The sequence below is a fragment of the Rhinolophus sinicus genome, linkage group LG01 (genome assembly GCF_036562045.2).
Source record: "Rhinolophus sinicus isolate RSC01 linkage group LG01, ASM3656204v1, whole genome shotgun sequence".
Lineage (NCBI taxonomy): Eukaryota > Metazoa > Chordata > Mammalia > Chiroptera > Rhinolophidae > Rhinolophus > Rhinolophus sinicus.
The window spans coordinates 122,652,298-122,673,067 of NC_133751.1; the positions used below are offsets into that span (position 1 = coordinate 122,652,298).

The 20,770-nt window shown below is 33.8% G+C and overlaps 1 protein-coding gene across 3 annotated transcripts in view; it reads right to left on the reverse strand.

The window, feature by feature from the left end:
* Positions 1-20,770, reverse strand: part of DPP10 (dipeptidyl peptidase like 10) — a 1,304,160-nt gene that overhangs the window by 290,514 nt on the left and 992,876 nt on the right. For all 3 annotated transcript variants that reach the window (XM_074335439.1, XM_074335432.1, XM_074335443.1), the window contains exon 4: positions 3,002-3,096. In XM_074335439.1, coding sequence (XP_074191540.1) covers positions 3,002-3,096 — 95 coding nt within the window. The remainder of the gene's footprint in view (positions 1-3,001; positions 3,097-20,770) is intronic.

Genomic DNA, 20,770 nt, shown 5'->3' on the forward strand with positions numbered 1-20,770 from the left:
GGTAGATACCCAGGAGAGGGATTGCAAAAAGTGATCCAACAGAACTATTTATGGCTGTTGGTGTTTTCTGCCAAGACGACTGGTGATATTCAGTTTACTGACAACAGAAAGTGTACACCTAATACTTATGAAACAGTTTCCTCATTACGTCATTGCGAGTGAGCTTTTGTTTGTAATAGTTCTGGCTTTAAGAGATAAAATTTAAAAACATTTAGAAATGATTAAGAGCAGTGTGGGGGCTAAATCACTTCTTTCATATAACTTCTCTTCATAAAGTTATATACCCTTTAATTTCCTCCTTCGTTAGAAATCCACCTATGGTCAATCCCAAAGAAAGCCTTAAGACAGCTATTTCAGAAAATGATTTTTTTTTTTTTTACAGTCATGCCTATTACTGTTACAGGGTCTGTTAACCATGATCACAAAGCTAAAAGTACCCACTACTCATATTTAAAATGTGTTTAAGCAAGGAAATGACAATGTGGTGGTATCTTTTGAAAGTCACATTTCAGCAACATATGTCTTATTATTAATAGGCCATTCTGTTATCACATTTTTATCAAAAATATGTTTATTTTTTAACTGACTTGGCACTCTTTTTACAACACTCTTTATAGTGATCTTCTCCAGTTAGTTAAAATTGTAATTAAAATACTGATAATTGTTCAATGAAAAAACTGCAATATGAATAAAATGCCTATGCTCTTAATAAAAGATTTTTTCCCAAAAGGATGCTCTCGGAGAGAACACAAATCCAGACTTTAGCCTCACATAAGCTTTCAAAACACAACTATACTTAATAATAGTATCTTGGAGTTGTGAGGGAACGATTAACTGAGTTCCTCTGAAGTCATCAGGAAGGGTATATTTGCAGTTTTGGATTAACTCATTGCAAGTATATGCCCCACTTATCTGCCTACCCCTCCATTGAATTCTAACACCTCTAGGACTTACAAATTGCTTAATTACCTGTGTTGTGATATAAATGTCTTTAGGGAACCTATGAATCTTAAAAGATCAGTAAATTAGAATATTTTCTAAATATGACTCTGTTGAAATTAAGAGTCATAGCCTACATAGAGGAGACAACAAAAAGACCTTAAAGGGATTTAAAGAGATTAAACATGCAGGCATAAAGATAAAATGTCATTAATAAGCATATGAAGAAAAGTACAATTAGATGAGGTGGGGTGGTATGAAATACCAACAATAAAATCGGGACAGTGGAATGTTAACCAAAAGGTTCTGTTTTTGTTTCTTTTATGATGTGTCATAGAGGCTAAGAAAGCAAGGAACAAATGATGAAAAAATACGTAATTTGTGATCAAAGGGAAGATCTAATTAACCTGTAGAAATGATCATTAAGGAACAGTCACATAAACGAGTATTTATGGAAGTACTGAGTGCCTATATCTTACTTAAATGCTTTGCCACTGGAGGCCTATACGCTTCCCCCACCTCCAAACAAAAGTGATACTTAATGATAAAGGATACAAAACTGAAAAGGCACATAATTTTTTCTCCAAACTAATTATATCAAAAATCAATTCACATTGACACTAACCAGCAAACAATTAACATGCCCTCTCATCACTTCCAATTCCTGCTTTCTGCCTCTTGTCCTCTCCTGAGGGTTTCTTTTCCATTGATTTCATCAACGCTCAAGGATTCTTAGACTCTTCTCTAGTATCCCTGAGGGCCATCCAATTAAGAAGTAATAGGTACTGCTCTATACTGTTTATCAAACTTTTTCATTAGGGTTACCATCTCCCCTAAGGAAAATCATATTGTTAGAAAGTGAGCAAAATGCCTATATATACTGAGCATTCCACAAGTGCTATCAAGAGTTACATTAAGAACATGTGTTCCTCTAATAGCTGTGAATTACTTGATTAGTTTAAAATCAACATTGTCCTTATTCTGTTACTTAATAATCTAATTGCTAAGGTACAAAAGCTGGTTGGTTTCATTTTCCCTAACAGATATATATCTATATAATCACTTGATTTACAATGACCAATTTCTCTTAATATATAAAAACACTAAACAGCAGAAAGTTCCAGTTCATCTCTTCCATCTGACCACCCTATAATATGCATGAAATCTAAATACTGATTCCAAATGTACAAGTAGGAAGAAATAAGTACCAAAAAAAAAAAAAAAAGCTGATGATTTGCTCATTGCTTTGTGTAGAAGGTTTTCTAATGACTTGCCCTATGTCTTGTCTGCATCATGAACTCATCAAATAGGAAATATATTGAAACTTTTATTTACGTAAAACAGTGAGCAAATAACTGCACTGTTTTTCAGTGATATTTGATAGCTAGATATTGAACATTTGCAAAAGTTAATTCATTATCACTCACTTAATAGGCAATCATAGCTAAATCTAACCTTAAGAGGATTGAATTTACCAAAAAGATGAAGTTCATATTCCTTTATAAGAGCTAAACAAATACAATCAGTTATTTAAACACTAATAGGCTAAATAATGATTCTGAAGAAGGAAAATTATGTTGATGAAATCCTAAATTATAAAAGAAAGACACATCAACTCCAGCAAAAGACCAGTTTTAGAAAGGCTGCCTTCTGCTTGATCTAGAAAACAAAAGAATTAGAAAGTCAGGAAGAAAGAAAAAGTAAACGGGGAGAAAAAGCTAATGATACATTGTATTATAATAACCATTTTTTAAAAAAAATCTTAGAATTTGTATGACTAATCTTACATAAAAAGTATTGGAAGAAATGTCCATTGTAAGGAATTACTATTCCTGGAAATATTTGCTCATTTACTAAAAAGGATAAATGGGAAGAAAATGAAGCAAATGGCCACCTGGGTATTTTCTAAAAATTATACACTGATTCTAATGATATTCCAGCCCTAACTTTTCACCTGAAAAGATTTGCAAGTGATAGAGATGAAAAAAGGAAAATATGCACACCTAGAGAGCATTCTAAACAATACTGAAATGCATAAAGTAATTAATTATTCATTACTTACAAAAGTTGTGTTTTCCAATAATAATGTGGTAGTATTTGTTTCTATATTCAGTTTAATGACATGTCCATTCTCGCTTTTATACACCACATCTGTATCTGCAACAAAGATATTAACAATAGATAAACACATTGACTAGGCAGTATAATAACTGTAGAGGAGAAAATGGGCAAAATAAACAGACACATTAGAATAATCATCGTTAGCCTTTAATAACCTTAGCAGATTTCTATACTTGGCTCACATTAATCCTCTCCAAAGATCAGGAAGTCTGTCTGGCATATGGTCTATTGTGCAATGAAAATGGTAAGTGGGAGATAGTGCTACCCAGATTCCTGGTTTAACAAATGAAAATTAATTAAAATATGGGGAGTCAGCTGCCCATTCTGAGAAAGAACGAACAAAGAAAAGTGTCTTCAGTTTCCTATGTAAGCTGTACCTAACTAATGATCTAGTGAAATTTGCAAAAAGGGCTGCCCACTTAACCATTACAACACAATTGTAAGGTTACTCATATTAAACCATCCTCATGCAGACTTTTTCATGTATCCAGTCTGATCATCACTCATTTCCTATTCAACCTCTTTCCCATTTGGGTTGAGAATTTTGTCTCTGGTATTGTATCTGTGATCATAGATCAAAATCTCTGAAACTGTTAGCATACCATTGTATGTACTTTGTTGATGTTAGAAGAGTAATGTCTTCATTTAAAATAATTAAATTGCTTCTGGTCAGCTGTTGATTTTATATATTTTTGAGTTATATTCAGCCACACTCATCAGGAAATTAAATCATTTTAGGAATACCACAGACTAAAAATATCATCACGAGGGCAAACTTCCAGAGAGGATACACATGAGTAAATATATATATATATATATATATATATATATATATATATATATATATCAGGGGTACAAAAAAAATATATATGCAAGTGGACACATTGGTCAACGTTGCTCAAGCAGTAGTTCGCCATAATCAGAAGTGTGAAGTGTCTGGATGCTGATGGTAACCACTCTGAGCACCTCTTGTAATTGCTGAAGTCAAACGTGACTTGTATTCATCTTTTGTTATCGGTATATATTGAGTAATACAATTTTTATAGTTTTTTCCTTAAAATGTGTATACATTTTTTGGCACCGTGTGTGTGTGAGTGTGTGTGTGTGTGTGTGTGTGTGTGTAGACATATGTAAATAAAAGCAGTTTTGAGTGCTTTTTATATAATAATAATTTTCTTTCCAGTTTTACCCACTAACATTTTTCATGGCATTGCACCTCCCAACCCCCCGGCCCCTTCTTGGAAGAAAGGAAGTATTGAAGAAGATTGGGTCTACTATCCATAACAAATGAAGTTATTTAAGTTCCCACCTCTCAGAATTGGAATGTCTTTGTCTGAATAATAGTTAACAAGTGCTGCATGGTGGGTTATGAACATTATATAGACATGGCTGATACTTCGGCAGAGCAAGATTTTCTGACTTGTTCTTTAATCTTTCAATATTATAAATAATAACATCAGAACTTATATGATGAGAAGCAATCAATACTAGAAAACATAAAACTTGTTTTCTTTTTGTCTTTCATTCAGAAGACTGAGAGTCCAACATTACTTCCCTATTAGAGTCAAGGATGGCACAGAAGGCCAATAGTTCTTCTTGACCTCAATCACATGGGGTCAGTGACATGTTAGAACTGTGGCCTGGGGGCTGGAGAAAAACAAATGGTGTTTTAAGAAAGTAGGAAAAGACACAAAGTAATATTCCCAAGTTACTCTCTGAGGCAGACTGTGTAGACTGAAAGACAATCCTAAGTGACCTTTAAAATAAGGCCTTGGATCACTTTCTGAATGTCTTTCATCAGCTATCAATAAATCGGGTTCTTTTTATCATTAACTTTACCTGTTGTCCTTTCTAGTGATATTGAACAAGTAACAGGTTTATACTCAAAATAAAGATTTATTTTGATTTATATCCCTTTCCTAGCTTTTCTTTCTTTTCTATCCGTAATTTATGATCACAGCTCAAGGGAAACCCCAGTAACCTATGTTACTCATTTGGTCTTGTTAGTTGATTCTGCTCTCCCGCTTCTCTGATCTCAATCATTAGTCCAACCTCAACTAATTCCCTCAGTTATTTTTATTTACATCTTAAATTGTGTACCACTTCTTGATATTGATGAACATTATCATTGTCGATTAGCAAGAAGAGAAAAACAGTTAATAGTTTAACAATAAATTAGGAGAAAAATTATTTCCCCCCTTCTACTCCTCCCTGAAGATAAATACAGCAAAAAGTCACTTGATAAGTGGTTCTTGTCTCAAGGGATAAGCACATTGCAGAATTCTAAATAGGAATGAAGTCTGTGGCTTAGGGAAAAAGAGATTAGAGACTAATTTTAATGTGAATGGTGGTCCCTATTCAATGGGAAAGACAGAGTAACATATCTTTCCATAAGGGAAGAGAAAACATCAGGCAAGTGATAGATTGTATTAGGGGTGGAATAAGGAAAATTAGTTTTGATTTCCCTTAGAACCAAAGTAGAAGAAAGTGAAGCTTGTTTGAGAAGATAAATACTACATTTAATATTTTTGAAGTAAATTTTGTTAGATAATTATTTAGACTTGAAAAAAAGATGCAGGATGGGAGATTTATAAATGACTTGAGATCTGCATGCCTGCAAAGTTTACTATTAGACTGTCAATGTTGCATTAGTAGGAGAAACTTTTTTCAATTCAAGTATAACTCTCTAGCTTAATATTTAAAACAGATTTCTGCATAAATTATTTTAAAAGCATCTGATATCTGTCATTATTAATTCTTCTTAGTTTTTTTCTGGTCTTTAAAATCTGGTCTTCTGGGGTCTCATATTTATCCTACTCTACTATTTGATTTATAATCCCTAGTGGAATCCCTACCGTTTTGAAACTTCCATTATTGCATTAATAAATTACTTTCTGGAACTATATTTCAAAAATGTCACTTCATATTTTGTTTAATATTAGGTAATGAAATATGAGTGAATCAGATCAACGAGTAAAGTACATTAACACAGAAGATTAAGGTAGGTGTACTTGAAACATACTTAAAACACAGCATTAGGCATGTCTATACAGTACTTTGATTATATAACCTTTCTTCCTTTTTCAGCTCAATGAAACCTAAGAGTTCATTATCCTGAACACATTCAACTCAGTCAATTCTTTTAAATGAAAATTTGTGATAAGACACACAAACTGTCTAGCCTCTCTATCCTGAGCTCTAAGAATATATTTTTCATGTCTGTTCCCTTAAATGATTATCATTGTAATTTCTGTCCAATCCCTTTCGCTAACAAATGTAAAAACATAGTAGTATATCCTAGTTTAAATCTTTCAGGTAATTGCAACATTTTATATCTCTTCCACACATAACAGCTAGTAAAACACTTCATATTACAGTTCTCAATTTGCTATTGAAATTGAGAACTGGGGTCTCTGCATGCACCTCAGCTGTTAGCATCAATAAGAATATTGGCATATATCCATAAGATTTTACTTTTGGTTTTTGAAAATTCAATACCATGAAATCAGTATAAATACTCAATTTTATTCAGGAACTTGCTGAAAGTTAATTTATCTGAAACACATGTTCCTAAAACAGCAAATTTCTTAATTCTCAAACAGCTGTTTACCTACTACCTACTTCAAAATGCTTACCTCTCTGTGTCCAAAAATTCTTAATCTATTACAGCCTGAAATGTGACCAGCTCCAACCAGACGCTCATTGAAAGAGCTATCTTAACCACTCAAGGCTAGTTCCTCAGACCTATATATGTCTCCCTGCAAACTTACCATCCCTTTCTTCTGGATATTCTAAGACTGTCAAAATGTAGTCATCTGTGATTCAATAGGTAATAAATTCAGCTTTTCTTAACAGGTTATTTTGGAGGTCTTCTGGGAAGTTGACAGTTGACATAATTCACCTTCCATGTATAACATTAAAAAGTCACATTATTGGTTATTGTTGATGTTTTTGACAATGTAAGTATGCATTTAATGTTGACATAGTTTCTTTCAATATTCCAAAATTAAATCTATCTATTTATCTGTCTGTCGTCTACCTACAGGGATAGTTTTCAAAAAGTGTGTGTGGGGGGGATCAATTATTTGACACAATTTAATCCAAATATGATCTTCATTTCTTTAAAAAATATTTTTTTGGCTATGTTAACTATGTTGATTATTCCAATCCATGAACATAAAATATATTTTCATTTCTTTGTGCCTTCTTCAATTTCTTTTAATAATGTCTTATAGTTTTCATTGTATAGATCCTTCACATCCTTCATTAAGTTTATTCCTATGTATTTTATTCTTTTTGTTGCAATTGCAGAAGAATTCTTTTAATTTCCTTTTCTGAGATTTCATTGATAGTAAATAGGAACACAATGGATTTTGTACATTGATTTTGTAGCCAGCAACTTTACTGTATTTGTTTATTGTTTCTAATAGTTATTTTGGTGAAGTCTTTAGGGTTTTCTATATAATGAATTATGTAATCTTCAAAATGTGACAATTTGATTCTTCATTCCCAATTTGGATGGCTTTTCTTTCTTTCTCTTCCCTAATTGCTCTAGCTAGGACTTCTAATACTATGTTGAATAACAGTGGTAAAGAGGGGTATCCTTGTCTTTTTCCTGATTGTAGAGAAAACACTTTCAGTTTTTCACCATTAAGTATGATATTACCTGAGGGTTTGTCCTATATGGCATATATTATGTTGAGGCACTTTCCTTCTATCACCCAAAGCAATACAAATATCTAATGCAATTGCCGTAAAAACCCAAATGGTATTTTTTAAAGACATAGAACAACAACAAAAACATCAGATTTGTAAGGAATCACAAACAACCCCAAAATAGCCAAAGCAATCCTGAGATAAAAGAGCAATGCTGGAGGTATCACACTCCCTGACTTCAATTTTTACTACAGGGCAACAATAATCAAAACAGCATGGTATTGGCAGTAAAAAAACAACACACAGAACAATGGGATAGAATTGAGACTCAGAAACAAACCGACATGTATGGGTAGATAATTTTTGACAAAGTAGCCAAAAGCATACAATGGAAAAAAGAAAGCATCTTCAATAAATGGTGCTGGGAAAATTGGAGAGCTACGTGCAAAAGAATGAAACTGGACTGCTATCTGTCACCATATACCAAAGTTAATTCAAAATGGATCAAAGACCTAAATATAAGACCTGAAATAATAAACTGCATAGAAGAAATCATAGGTGCTAGACTTATGAATCTTGGGTTCAGAGAGGATTGTACAAATTTGATTTCAAAGGGAAAGCAAGTAAAATAAAAAACAAATGAATGGAATTAAACTAAAAAGCTTATGAACAGAAAAAAAAATCAACAAAACAAAGAGGCAACCCACTGAATGGAAGAAGATATTGCAAACAACACCTCCGATAAAGGGCTAATATCCAAAATATAAAAAGAACTCGTAGAATTCAATGACAACAAAAACAATCCAATTCAAAAATGAGTAGAGGACCTGAACAGACACTTCTCCCAAGAAGACATACAAACGGCCCAAAGATAAATGAAAAGATGCTCAAGTTCTCTACCTATTAGGGAAACACAAATAAAAAGCACAATGAGATACCACCTCACACATGTCAGAATGGCTACTATCAACAAGTCAAGTAATAACAAGTGTTAGAAAGGTTGTGGAGTAAAAGGAACCCTCATACACTGGAAATATAAATTTATACAGCCACTATGGAAAACAGTATGGAGTTTCCTCAAAAAATTAAGAATAGAATTACCATATGGTCCAGCAATCCCTCTTCTGGGTATCTACCAAAAAAATCTGAAAACATTTATCCATAAAAATATATATGTACCCCTATGTTCACTGCAGCATTATTCACAGTGGCTGAATCATGGAAACAAGCAAAGTGTCCTTCAACAGATGATTGGATAAAAAAGATGTGGTACATATAAACAATGGGATATTAAGAACAAGATAAACAAACAAACAAAAACTCATAAACACAGACAACAGTTTAGTGGTTACAAGAGGGTAAGGGGTAAGGGGGTGGTAGAAGAGGGTAAAACATATGGTGATGGAAGGAGGATTGATTCTGGGCAGTGAGCACACAATGTGACACATAAATGATGTATTATAGAAATGTACATTTGAAACCTATAGAATTTCATTAACCAATGTCATCTCAATACATTTAATAATATATTTTTTTGTAAATCTATTTTGGGTATATCTAAAATTAAAATTCTATGACATTAATTTTTATTAATTTACACTCAAAGCATTTTAAAAAATGGTGAAACAAAACAATAAAATGATTATCACAGAAAATGCTCAAAATAATTTAGGAAGGATTTGTTAAATATCAAGTTAAGATTTGATAACTAATTAAATATATCAATGGTACATCTAGACAATTGAGCTAATCATAATTGAAACACAGCAGGTTCCTCATTGAACTGTCTGAAAACACTGCTCACAACTATGCAAAACTTCCCTCACTTTGTAAAGGACCCCAAGTTCCATATATTTACCTGAAAAAACTGAAGCCACTAGAAATGCCTTCATTGTCCTATTTGTCTACCTCAAAATCTTGTTCCATACACACTCTTCTTTCTCCCCAGACTTCTGGAAAGAGGTGATATTTCTCCTTAGTAAAACAAATGCTGTTTTGTAACCAAATCAATGTGCTTCAAGCACTTAGATATCTTTGATTTCTGCTCCTTCTTGTCAGATAATTGCACATTTCATGGTGTATATATTGCTTCTTTATATTAATCATCATCATCATCATCATCAATCACCTTTATTCAGCTCTTTTGCTATCTCCCAGGATTTTCACTTTCACAATAAGCTTCAATTAATCTTTTGTATATGGGTTTTTGCCTTATTGTATGTGTGTCTGCCTACATGTTTTTCTCTATCCCACTACAGCACAACTTACTTCATTCTTCACTCCCCTGAAACAGCTAACTTCCAACATCACCATGATCTGCAATAACCAAATCTACTGTTTGCTTCCACCACACTTAACTACACATCATTTGACTTCACGTTGGTGACAATGATAAATAGAAGGATTTTGAAATCCTCTTCCCTTGACTTTGAACCATTACCTTGCTCTGGAACTTTCTTCAAATTTTTTTTTTATGTTCCATTCATCCAATTGCTATCTAAACAAAGACATCCTTCAAGCTCAATTTTGAGCTGTATTTTTTTCTTCCAGCCACTATTCTCTGAGTGACCCTTCCTACTCAGACTTGCTATATTAATTCTTAAAATTTCAACTCAAGTCCCACCCTCTCCCATGTCCCAGTTTTATATTTCCAATTCTATGTTAGATCACATCAATGTCTTATACATACATAAAACTCGGTGTACTAAAAGTAAACTCCTCATATTTTTTACTATACCCTCCCTCAAAGTTTCATATATATGTACTTATGTTCATTACACCTCCTCTCTTTTCATCTCCTATATTAATGTTTTTTTACAACCTCTCAGTTGAAAGATTGTTTTAGTTTTTAATATTCACTGTGTCTCTTACAGCTTAACACATTCATACAGCTTAACACATTCTACACAACACTTTGTATTCTCTCATGTGCTCCAGAAAGAGACTCATGACTCCTTTATAATAAAATATAAAATCAAAGACTGGCACCTAGGTTATTCACTGTATATTTCCATAGTTATTATCCCCTGATACCCTATAAAATAGTCCAGATCATCTGATGTTTACCATTGCCCACCTATGTCATACTTCACTCCTACTTAAATTTGCTTATGGCACCCACTAATAAATGTCCAGGTACTGTCCAGACTTTTCATCTTTTACAATTCCCAAAACATCCAAAGTCCTTGCTCAATCTCTCACTTTTCTGAACTCCTGTATGAGTCATTTAATACATAATCATAAAATTTCTTTCACAAATTTTACTGTCCATTTTTATTTAGTTTTGATATGTTTGTTTTTGGTTTTCAATTACTTTATAAACTCAAGAAAGGGCCCATTACTTGTTACTTTCAGGACTGAAACTATCCACACCCACATATCTACTGTTTACATTAATATGACTGTACTAGTCAACAGTCTGTGATAATATAACTTTAATATTTCAGCAAATTCTTGCCAGGAAGATGATGCTGCAAATAACTTTTATCTTCCCCTGCCACCCTTAAGGACACTCTGAAAACCCATGTACTTGAAAAATGGACTATTCAACTAATGATCACTAATGTAAATATCTCTTTCTCAGAACAATGCATAGCTCAACCAAATGACTATTCACTATGCAAGAGCCTCTCTCTCTCCCAAACGCTCACCTTCCTAAATTCACTAATTCTAAACTCATACAACACAAATGTCACCCAATCCTCATCAACACTGCTTATTGAAACACCTGTCACACTAGATCCAAAAAAACCTTATAAGTATCCCTCCCATACTCTTCCCTTTCCATAACCTGCTCACTCCCAGCCAAGACATCGATCTCTGTTACCAACTGAGCAATAAACTTAGCTGTACTTTATCACATTTAACAGTGTAATTGGTTGGTATTTTGGGAGAACCAGCTTTCAGCAGTTTGTAACTTCTAAAGTGTATAATAAGGCACCTATCCCATTGAAGGAGGATCTCAACCCATAATTTTCTCTGCCACAAGATTAAGTGTTTTCACTACATGTATCATTCACATTTCATTTTTTTCACTGTAATAACTTTATTTATAAATACATTTATTACTACTGACAAAGACTCCCTTTTTGACTAAAATGTAGTCAGTTTCCTCTGATCCCTTTTCTCTACTAGGCCTTGACCTTGGCCTGCCTTTAGCAAGAATCTTGCCATGGGGACAGAGCCAGGAGTGCAGTTTCCAGGCTCTCAACCTCACATGTAAAGGTGCTGGCTTGGGTAGTAAATGGCAATCAACTGTGATTGGATGGCCATTAGCTATGGCTAGTTGGCTGTCAGCTGTAACCAGTGAGCCATTGGCCACAAATATAACTGCCGTGGCTACACTAGCAGAAAATGGGGGCTAGCAAGAAGATGGTGGCTGAGGTAGCAAGTGCAGATGGCGGAGTGCGGATTGCAGATTGCAGAGAAGTGGACGGCAGGTTGTGGATCATGTGGCTCCTGCTACCTGTGTCTCCAGCCCAGCCACCAGTGAGAATATAATGATATGATACCTTATCTATGGCTCCGTGGATGTTCCTTTTTGGCCTCACCATGTCCTGCGTTCTTATGTGAGGAGCAGGACCAGAGACCCCACAGGCCGCCCTGCACGACACTTGCTATAATTCAGGGACTCAGATCCTGCTCCCCACACCAGAACACAGGATACGGCTAGGCCAAAAGGTACAACAACAGAGCCACAGACAGGGGAATCATACCATTATTTTTTTGCTTGCAGCTGTATTGGAGACCAGGAAGCAGGAGCCACAGGATCTGCAACCTGCCATCCACTTCTCAGCCAACCGACAAACACCCTAGCGTAGCCTCGGCAGTTATATCAGTGTCTAATGGCTAACCGGTAACAGCTGATGGCCACCCAGCCACAGCAGATGGCCATCTACTACCCGAGCCAGCACCTTTCCACGTGAGGCCGAGAGTCTGAAACTGCTCTCTGGGATTCTGTCCCCACACTTGCTAAGTCAGTTTAGTGAGACTGCCCCTACCCTTCATATGTCCTTTAGTAATTTCCCATCCACTGCCCCCCTCACTCAGCTCTACTGCTATTAATCCCCAGAAATCTTTGCTGTATTCAGAGTTGAATTCAGTCTCTCTCCCCCTATTGCAATAGTCTCTGCTGAGTGTCAAAATAATTGTTCTCTGAAACAATCTTGTAAATCTAAACTTAGGTAACCTACTTTCATAATGTTCTGGAACTAAATTAAAAGTATTACATATTATAAGTTAATATTAATTCATCACATTAATTAAATTAATATAGATGATACATTTTAATGATTTAATTAAAATATAAAATATTTTATATTTATATATTTTAATAACATAAATTAAATATAATATAAATTATACATAGATACAGATAGAGATTAGAGATAGAGATAAGGAAAGAGATAGAGATAGAGATAGAGACAGAGATAGAGATAGAGAGAGAGAGAGAGAGAGAGAGAGAGAGAGTTCAGTATGCTAGACCAGGATTTGACAAACTCTGGCTATGATTGTGATCCAAATTCTCACCCACCAAATTTGGCACACAGCCATGTTTATTCATTTATATATACCTATGGTTGTTTACCTACTACCATGGCAGATTACAGTAGTTTTAACAGATCTTATGACTCACAAAGCCTCAAATATTTACTATCTGGTCCTTTGAAGAAAAACTCTACTGACTTCTGTGTTAGACTATTAATTGTTTGCCTCATTCAAAGAACATATTTTTACTTACTATATTGATAAATAGTAATCACAGATTTTGTAATGTTCTTTTATCCCCAAAATGTCTATATACTCAAAAGAGTTTTGTTTTCCAAACTGGCATGCAAAATATACTTGTGTTTAATTGATTTGAAATCCTAATAAATATAATATTACAAAGACAGGTTTACAAAATAAATGCATTTTTGTTAAATTCAAGTAATCAGAATAAAGGTCATTTTTATAAACAAAGTAACCAGAATAAAGGTCATCTTCATTTAAAAGTCATCATAATTGTAAGTGATCATCATTAATTCATATGGATGTGTCAATCCTTTAAATGGCACTTCCTGTGATAGAGCCCTGTTTAGCCTCAATAATAGAGCAGTTTATGTCCACTCAACTAATGATTCTTTTATTCTTAGCTAAAATGTGAATAGCAGCAATTTTCACATGATCATTTTATTCTTCAAATTATTTGCAAAAATGTTCACATAAAAGGAAAATATTAGGTTGGTGCAAAAGTAATTGTAATTTTCACAATTATTTTTAACCTTTTAAACCACAATTACTGTTGCAGCAACCTAATAAAACACCTTGTCTAGAATTTCAAATATCTCTTCCCACCAGAAAGTTTGTTTCCACAGCAGTACCATGTTTCCCCGAAAATAAGATCTAAGCAGAAAATAAGCCCTAGCATGATTTTTTCAGGAGGACATCCCCTGAACATAAGCCCTAATGCATCTTTTGGAGCACAAATTAATATAAGACCCGGTCTTATTGTCGGGGAAACTCGGTAGTATAAGTACCACTGTAACTAGTTTTTAATTTTCTTCATTTAAGGCCTCAGAAATCACTAGGGATTTACCAAAACTTTAGAGGACTATACTCAACTCTCTCTGCTTGTGGTCCAGTCTGCTGAAGTCAGTAGGCAGAAGGAAGACATAACCAGAGCCATGTCTTCCCTTCACTGAGCGTCTCATGTAAAATCAACATAAATGTTGGTTGGGTTTCCGTTATCCAAAAGGTCTAGACAGCTACACTGCAGAGACACATGCAGAGAACAGAGTACATTTTAAAGTAACATGTAAACTATAAAATCTAGAGAAAAAATTAGAGGCTAGGCAAATATCTAAGTTGCTCCTCCTCTAATGTATTTTGTTTCTGTAAGACACTAACTTGTGACCATTTCTTTTTTCTCATTCTGAAGAGATTCAACTGGGATTATCTCAGCCTCCAAATGTACTTTTGGAAGATGGCCAGGGGACCAGCAATCCTATGCAAGATGAGAGGTGTTTTTATATTTTTTTATTATTATTATTTTAATTTTGGGCTTTTGCTCCTATGAGGCACTCCACTGATCTGAAGATACCACCTGGCCCTCAACAATTGCCTGGTGATTTGTCTGTTGCTATGAGTAATAGACTCTCTTCATCTTTGACTCAAAGTCTTCATATATATATATATATATATATATATATATATATATATATATATATATATATATATATAGGATGGTCAGACAATTAAGTTCTTGAACTCATCCTAGAAAAAGTGCTACATAGTACCTCACTGCTGAATATCACTATGGTCACCTTTGAAGTGCTCCCCTTGGGAAGCTATGCACTGATGCCAGCGCCTAGTCCACCCTTCAAAGCAATTTTGGAACTCTTTTTCTGGAATGGCCATCAGAGCTGTTGTCACATTACCCTTGATGTACTGAATGTCATCAATATGTCTTCCTTTCAGTATTTCCTTTATTTTTGGGTAAAGAAAGAATTCATTGGGGGTCAGGTGAGTAGAGAGGGTGTTCCAATACACTTATTTGTTTACTAACTAAAAACTCCCTCACAGACAGTGTCGTGTGAGCTGGTGCATTGTTGTGATTCAAGAGCTATGAATTGTTGAAAAGTACAGGTCGTCTAACTTTTTCAAACAGCCTTTTCAGCACTTCTAAACAGTAAACTTGGCTAACTGTTTGTCCAGTAGGTACAAATTCATAATGAATAATCCCTCTGATATCACAAAAAGCTTAGCAACTTATTGCAACAAGTTTGCAAACTTAATTGTCAAACCATGCATGTGTGTATGTGTGTGTGTATGTGTGTGTTAGTTTGCAAGTAGGATGAAAACTCAGACCCTTCACAGCTACTCACTTAAATGCTAACCTTTCTCAGTTCAAAACATCTCCCACTTTTCTCTTAAGGTTTTAATTTCAATATTAATTTCTACATCACTAATAAAATGGCCTCAAAGTTATAGTAACATTTCATTAAGTTAATCATAAATCAAATAAACTTTTATCAAACTTTTAAATTAGAAACTGAAAATATACACTAACTCATCACACCCAATTTACGCTTTCATCCTACATCATTGACTACCATTTAAAGCTCTGAATTCTCTATTTAAATACTGATATGTGCAAACTTCATCATTAATCACTTAGCCACTTTGTTATCCTCCTTGGATCCTTCCAGGAAAGTCCATGCACTTTAATAAATTTCCATTAATTATTGACATTGTACAACTAACAAGTATATTTACTCTCCAACATCTCTGATAAGGCTGTGCCCTTCTTTATCAAGATGCAATTTCTTTCCATTGGTTTTTGGTTAAATGGACAGATCAATCTATCACCTCTGTCAGCTCATCTTAGGTATATTTTCTTATCTTATGAAAATGTTTTTGTAGTCATGCTTAATATCAGCATACTCAAGATGACAATAGAAAAAACAAACAAACATATAGGGTCAACGATCCTAACTTTTTGCTACCTTTCTGATTAAAAAGTAATGTATATCATTGCAAAAAATTTGCATAATAATAACATGTCAAGAAAAAACTAACTGAAAATTTTAATGTGTCATTTTTATAAAACACACAGTTGAGAGAGAGCTCAATGGTGTACCATGGTTTGCAGCTCTTTAACTTCTTTTAACATTTTGGAATAGGCATTATAATCCATTATTAAAAATTCTCCATTGGCTATTTCAAATGCCTAACACTTTCATCCCAAACTGATGTTACAGAAAGAAAAATAAATTGAAACATGACAATTGGAAATATAATAGAGAAAAAGTGGCCATATTTAAAATGTAGAAAAAAGGGAAGGCAGATGTTGTAGCCCTGAAAATAGTTTCACAAAATAGCACTGAGGAATTTCGTTGTCTGACAAACTACTTCATACATTTAAACAACAGATGCTGTTGGCATAATGGCATACCTTTATCAATTTCTGTGTTTTTCAATTAAATCTCTGGAGACTAAATTGATCACTGCATTTTAAGAAGTATATAATTGAACCATAAGGTAAGATATAATTGAGTAGAAAATTGACTTGGTTGAATAAAATAGAAGTATTACATTGATTTAAATAGAAACAACATTGAAATAAGCAACATAGGAATGATTAAAAATTCAAATACTCAAAGACAATCAGACCCTGGAATGAATAATGGAAATATAAAATAGACAAAAATACTTATAGGATGATTACCAGTATCAGAAAATTGTAGTTAGTTCTATGTGCAAGCAGTGGAAATGAGGTAAAAACTTTGGGCAATAGGATATTGTTTTTATGTTTGGATGAAATTGCTTTTAAAGCACATATAGGATTTTTTTATAAAAAAACAAACAAACAAACAAACAAAAAACAGTGTTAAAGTTCATGAGAAAAAGATGATTAAAGAAAAAATGCTGATGAGTCTAAGAAGTATAATGGGTTTAATCATATCTGCCATATGCCTAGGATGTAACTTACTTAACTATAATTAGTTATTAGACAAATTGATGTTCTTAAAAGAAGATTGATCAGAAAAGGATGCGTGGATAAGTCATTGTTACCATTTTTTATTTCAGCGTAGGAACTGGGAGAAAAGTAAAGGACTATTTTTGTTTCAGGTATCAGAAGCCCCAACCCAAATGATTTTAACCCCAAAAAAGATTGTACTGGACATCTGGCTTCAGGTGCAACTTGATGCAGGGCCTCAAATAAAGCCATCATGGACATGGGTGCTATCTCATAATTTTCTTTCCAATGGCACCATTGAGACAGGCTTATAATCAAAAGATGACTATAGTCTCTCTCTTTCAAGCCCAACAGGAAACAAAAAAATGAGATTCTCTTTCCAGGACTGTCAGCCAGCGATGCATTGCTCTCATTGGTTCTGATTGGTTAAGGTAAGCATTCTGGCTCTGAGTGTTACGGATGCATGATGTACTAACAGGCACATGACTGAATCTCATGCCCAGTCCTGCTGAGAGCTGAATATGTGCTGGTTTTTAAAAAAGAAATTGTGTGGATGGCAGAAAAGGGCCAAGGTTGGCCAAGCAAAATAGACAACAGATCTACACAGTGCTTGTGCATTGATGATTGATTTTACTGATCGTGTTATTTACAACAAAAACAATGCCTCTCCAAACTTACCATATATTGGCATTTTGTCATGCCAGAAAGTGCAACACAATTAATTTTAAGTGTGTAATTATAAGAGGGTCCAAAAAAATGTATATACATTTTAAGAAAGGAAAAAACTGTATTAAAATCGTAATACAATGAATGACATTAGCATTCATTTGATTAACGCCATCTTTTGAGCGAACATCATACTACACATTGCTACCATAATTCAATTCAACTTCAAAAAGTAATACACAGATAACATCTCTTAAAATGTGTACATTTTTTGGCACAACCAATGTGTGTGTGTGTGTGTGTGTGTGTGTGTGTGTGTGTGTGTGATAGGTACTTGGTAGCAGAAGAATGGATTCATAAAAGGAAATATATATTTAAGTAATTATTAAAATTCTGAGAAAATTTTCCAGTTTGTTTCGGATCCTGCCATATTAACAAGTTACGCCTCCCCTAGGAAAAAATAATAATAATTTTGACTGAAATAATAAGACTTTTGTGTTCCACTGGAGAAGCTTGCCAGGAGGAATATGTACTTTTGCCAGGATGTGTAGTAAGAAATTCGTCCTCCTGAAAGGGGGAAAACACGTTGGCAACAGATCAGTCTGGGACAGCTAATGAGATGTAGATATATGCCCTGGAATAATCACAAAATTTTAAGTCTCCTGTTGAGTTGTTAAGAGTCATCAGATTTGCCAAAAAACAGATTCAATTTACCAATAAGTCTTGGCATTAAAAATAAACTTGACACATAGTATATAAAATCAATAATTAGTGGTACAAAAATATACTTTGTATTACTGTGTTTATTTTTCTCTAATTACTAACCCCAATCCTACTCTGATCATGATTAAACATATCTTGAATACTTGAATACTAAACATCATAGGTAAGTTCAAGTTCCACCGTCCCGTTCACCATGATTACTTAAAAAATATAATTATATATGGTTTATATATCCCTATGTAGTATATACTTATCTGTAAGCATATATAGCAATATATATATATAATACTAAAAGAAAGAGTATGTTTTAGAGATTTAATATGAAATCTGAGTCTTCTACTTCCCAAACATATAATTTTTGTACCGGTTACATTTGCTATCTGTTATTTATTTTTGTCATCTGAAATGTGAAAAAAAAAGTAGTATCATGTAAAAAATGCAATACATTTCACAGAGTATGTGTCCAATAAGTGGTGCTGCGTTTGATGATGATGGAGGTAACAATGCTGATGATGATTAATTTATCATTTTTTATTTTCCACTTGACCTCTATCTCATTTTTACTGTTATCAGATATTGTCATTAGCCAATAAAAAGTACATGTATTATTTCGAAATGAAATATTCAAATTTCCTTATTTACAACATTACTTAGAATAGAACTGAGTATATAGTTGGTATTTATGTGTCTCACTAAATTAATGTCTAAATCTTCCTATTTTGAGCATTGTGTAATCACCACATACATTTGATGATGACTAGGCAAGAAGAATAGAGTCAAGAAGTCCCAAGGGTTAATTACCCATTCAATAATTATAAGGGGATAAAAAGAGGAGGTTAAGGTCCAAACCCAATAATGAATGGAAACCAACTCAAAGTCTTCAACTGATGAACAGATAAATAATTGTAGTATATCCTTACAGTAGAATATTATTTGTCAATAAAAAGGAATGAAGTAATGATACCTGCTATAAGAAGGATGAACCTTGAAAACAATCTAACTGAAAGAAGCTAGTCTAAGAACCATATTGTATACTTTAATGTATAATAAATGTACAAAAAAAAAAATCCACATAAAAAGAATGTAGATAGGTGGTTGCCAGGCCTGGGAGGAGAGTGGAATGGGAAGAGTGCTAATGAGCACTGGACTTCTTTTGGGGGCAATTAAAACATTTTGGATATAGATAGTGGTGATGGTTGGATGACTCTGTGAACGCACTAAAAAACTAATGAATTATATATACATAAAAGGATGAAATTTTGGTATGTGAATTTTATTGTAATATAATTGTTATTGAAAAACTAAATCAGAAAAAAAGCAAAGATGAGCGTAGAGGAGAAGAAGGCTTAGATGCCAAAAGTTTACAATACAAAATATTTTAGATTTCTTTTGGCTATAAACCCAAAACTGTTGGTGGAATAGAAAAAGGAAATCATGTGCTAATTACCTGGTATGTGTTCCAACTACTCAAAGCAAAGCTAAAGTCTTCACCATCTTTGAAACAAAAACAGTTTGTTTTTTATGTTACGGTTGCTATCTATAATAGCAACCATATCTTTTCACTTACTTTGAGTCTTCTCATTCTTACTTCTATTAATGCAGGGCTCTACACAATGTAGACTGCGAAAAACTATGAATATTTAAGACATTCAATACAGATATACTACATTAAAAACAGTTATGCGAGATTATATTATTGCTTCATCAGTAATTTGTATACCTTATTTCCATAGAGTCCTGAAAATAAAGCTGACAACATAATTGGCTCCAAACTATTTTGAAGAGCTGAGAGGAAACAAAGAGGTCATTTTGTCCAATCCCTTCATTTTATCAATGAAAAATCAAGGCCCCAGAAAGTTAGATGAACAGTGAGGAATCAGTAACTAAAACTCCTGGATTAGGATTCCAAATCGAGTCCAATTTCTGCAACACTGGCTATCTCTTAAGTAATGACTCTGCTTATACTGCTCCCTTAAGCTGGCCTTCCAGTCTGTGTATTCTTTCCCCTTGCAACTCAGCTTCCAGGTTTCAAGAATCTCCTTTATGAAGCTAAGATAGTCACTGCTAAATCATAATTAACTCATGGATGAGCAATACCTTACTTATGTTATGACATAAACCATCTTCCCTACTGCTGTTTTCAAGATGGCCTCAGTTGATCCACAGTGGTCTTTCAGGGAGGCACAAGGTATAATGCTCCACCTG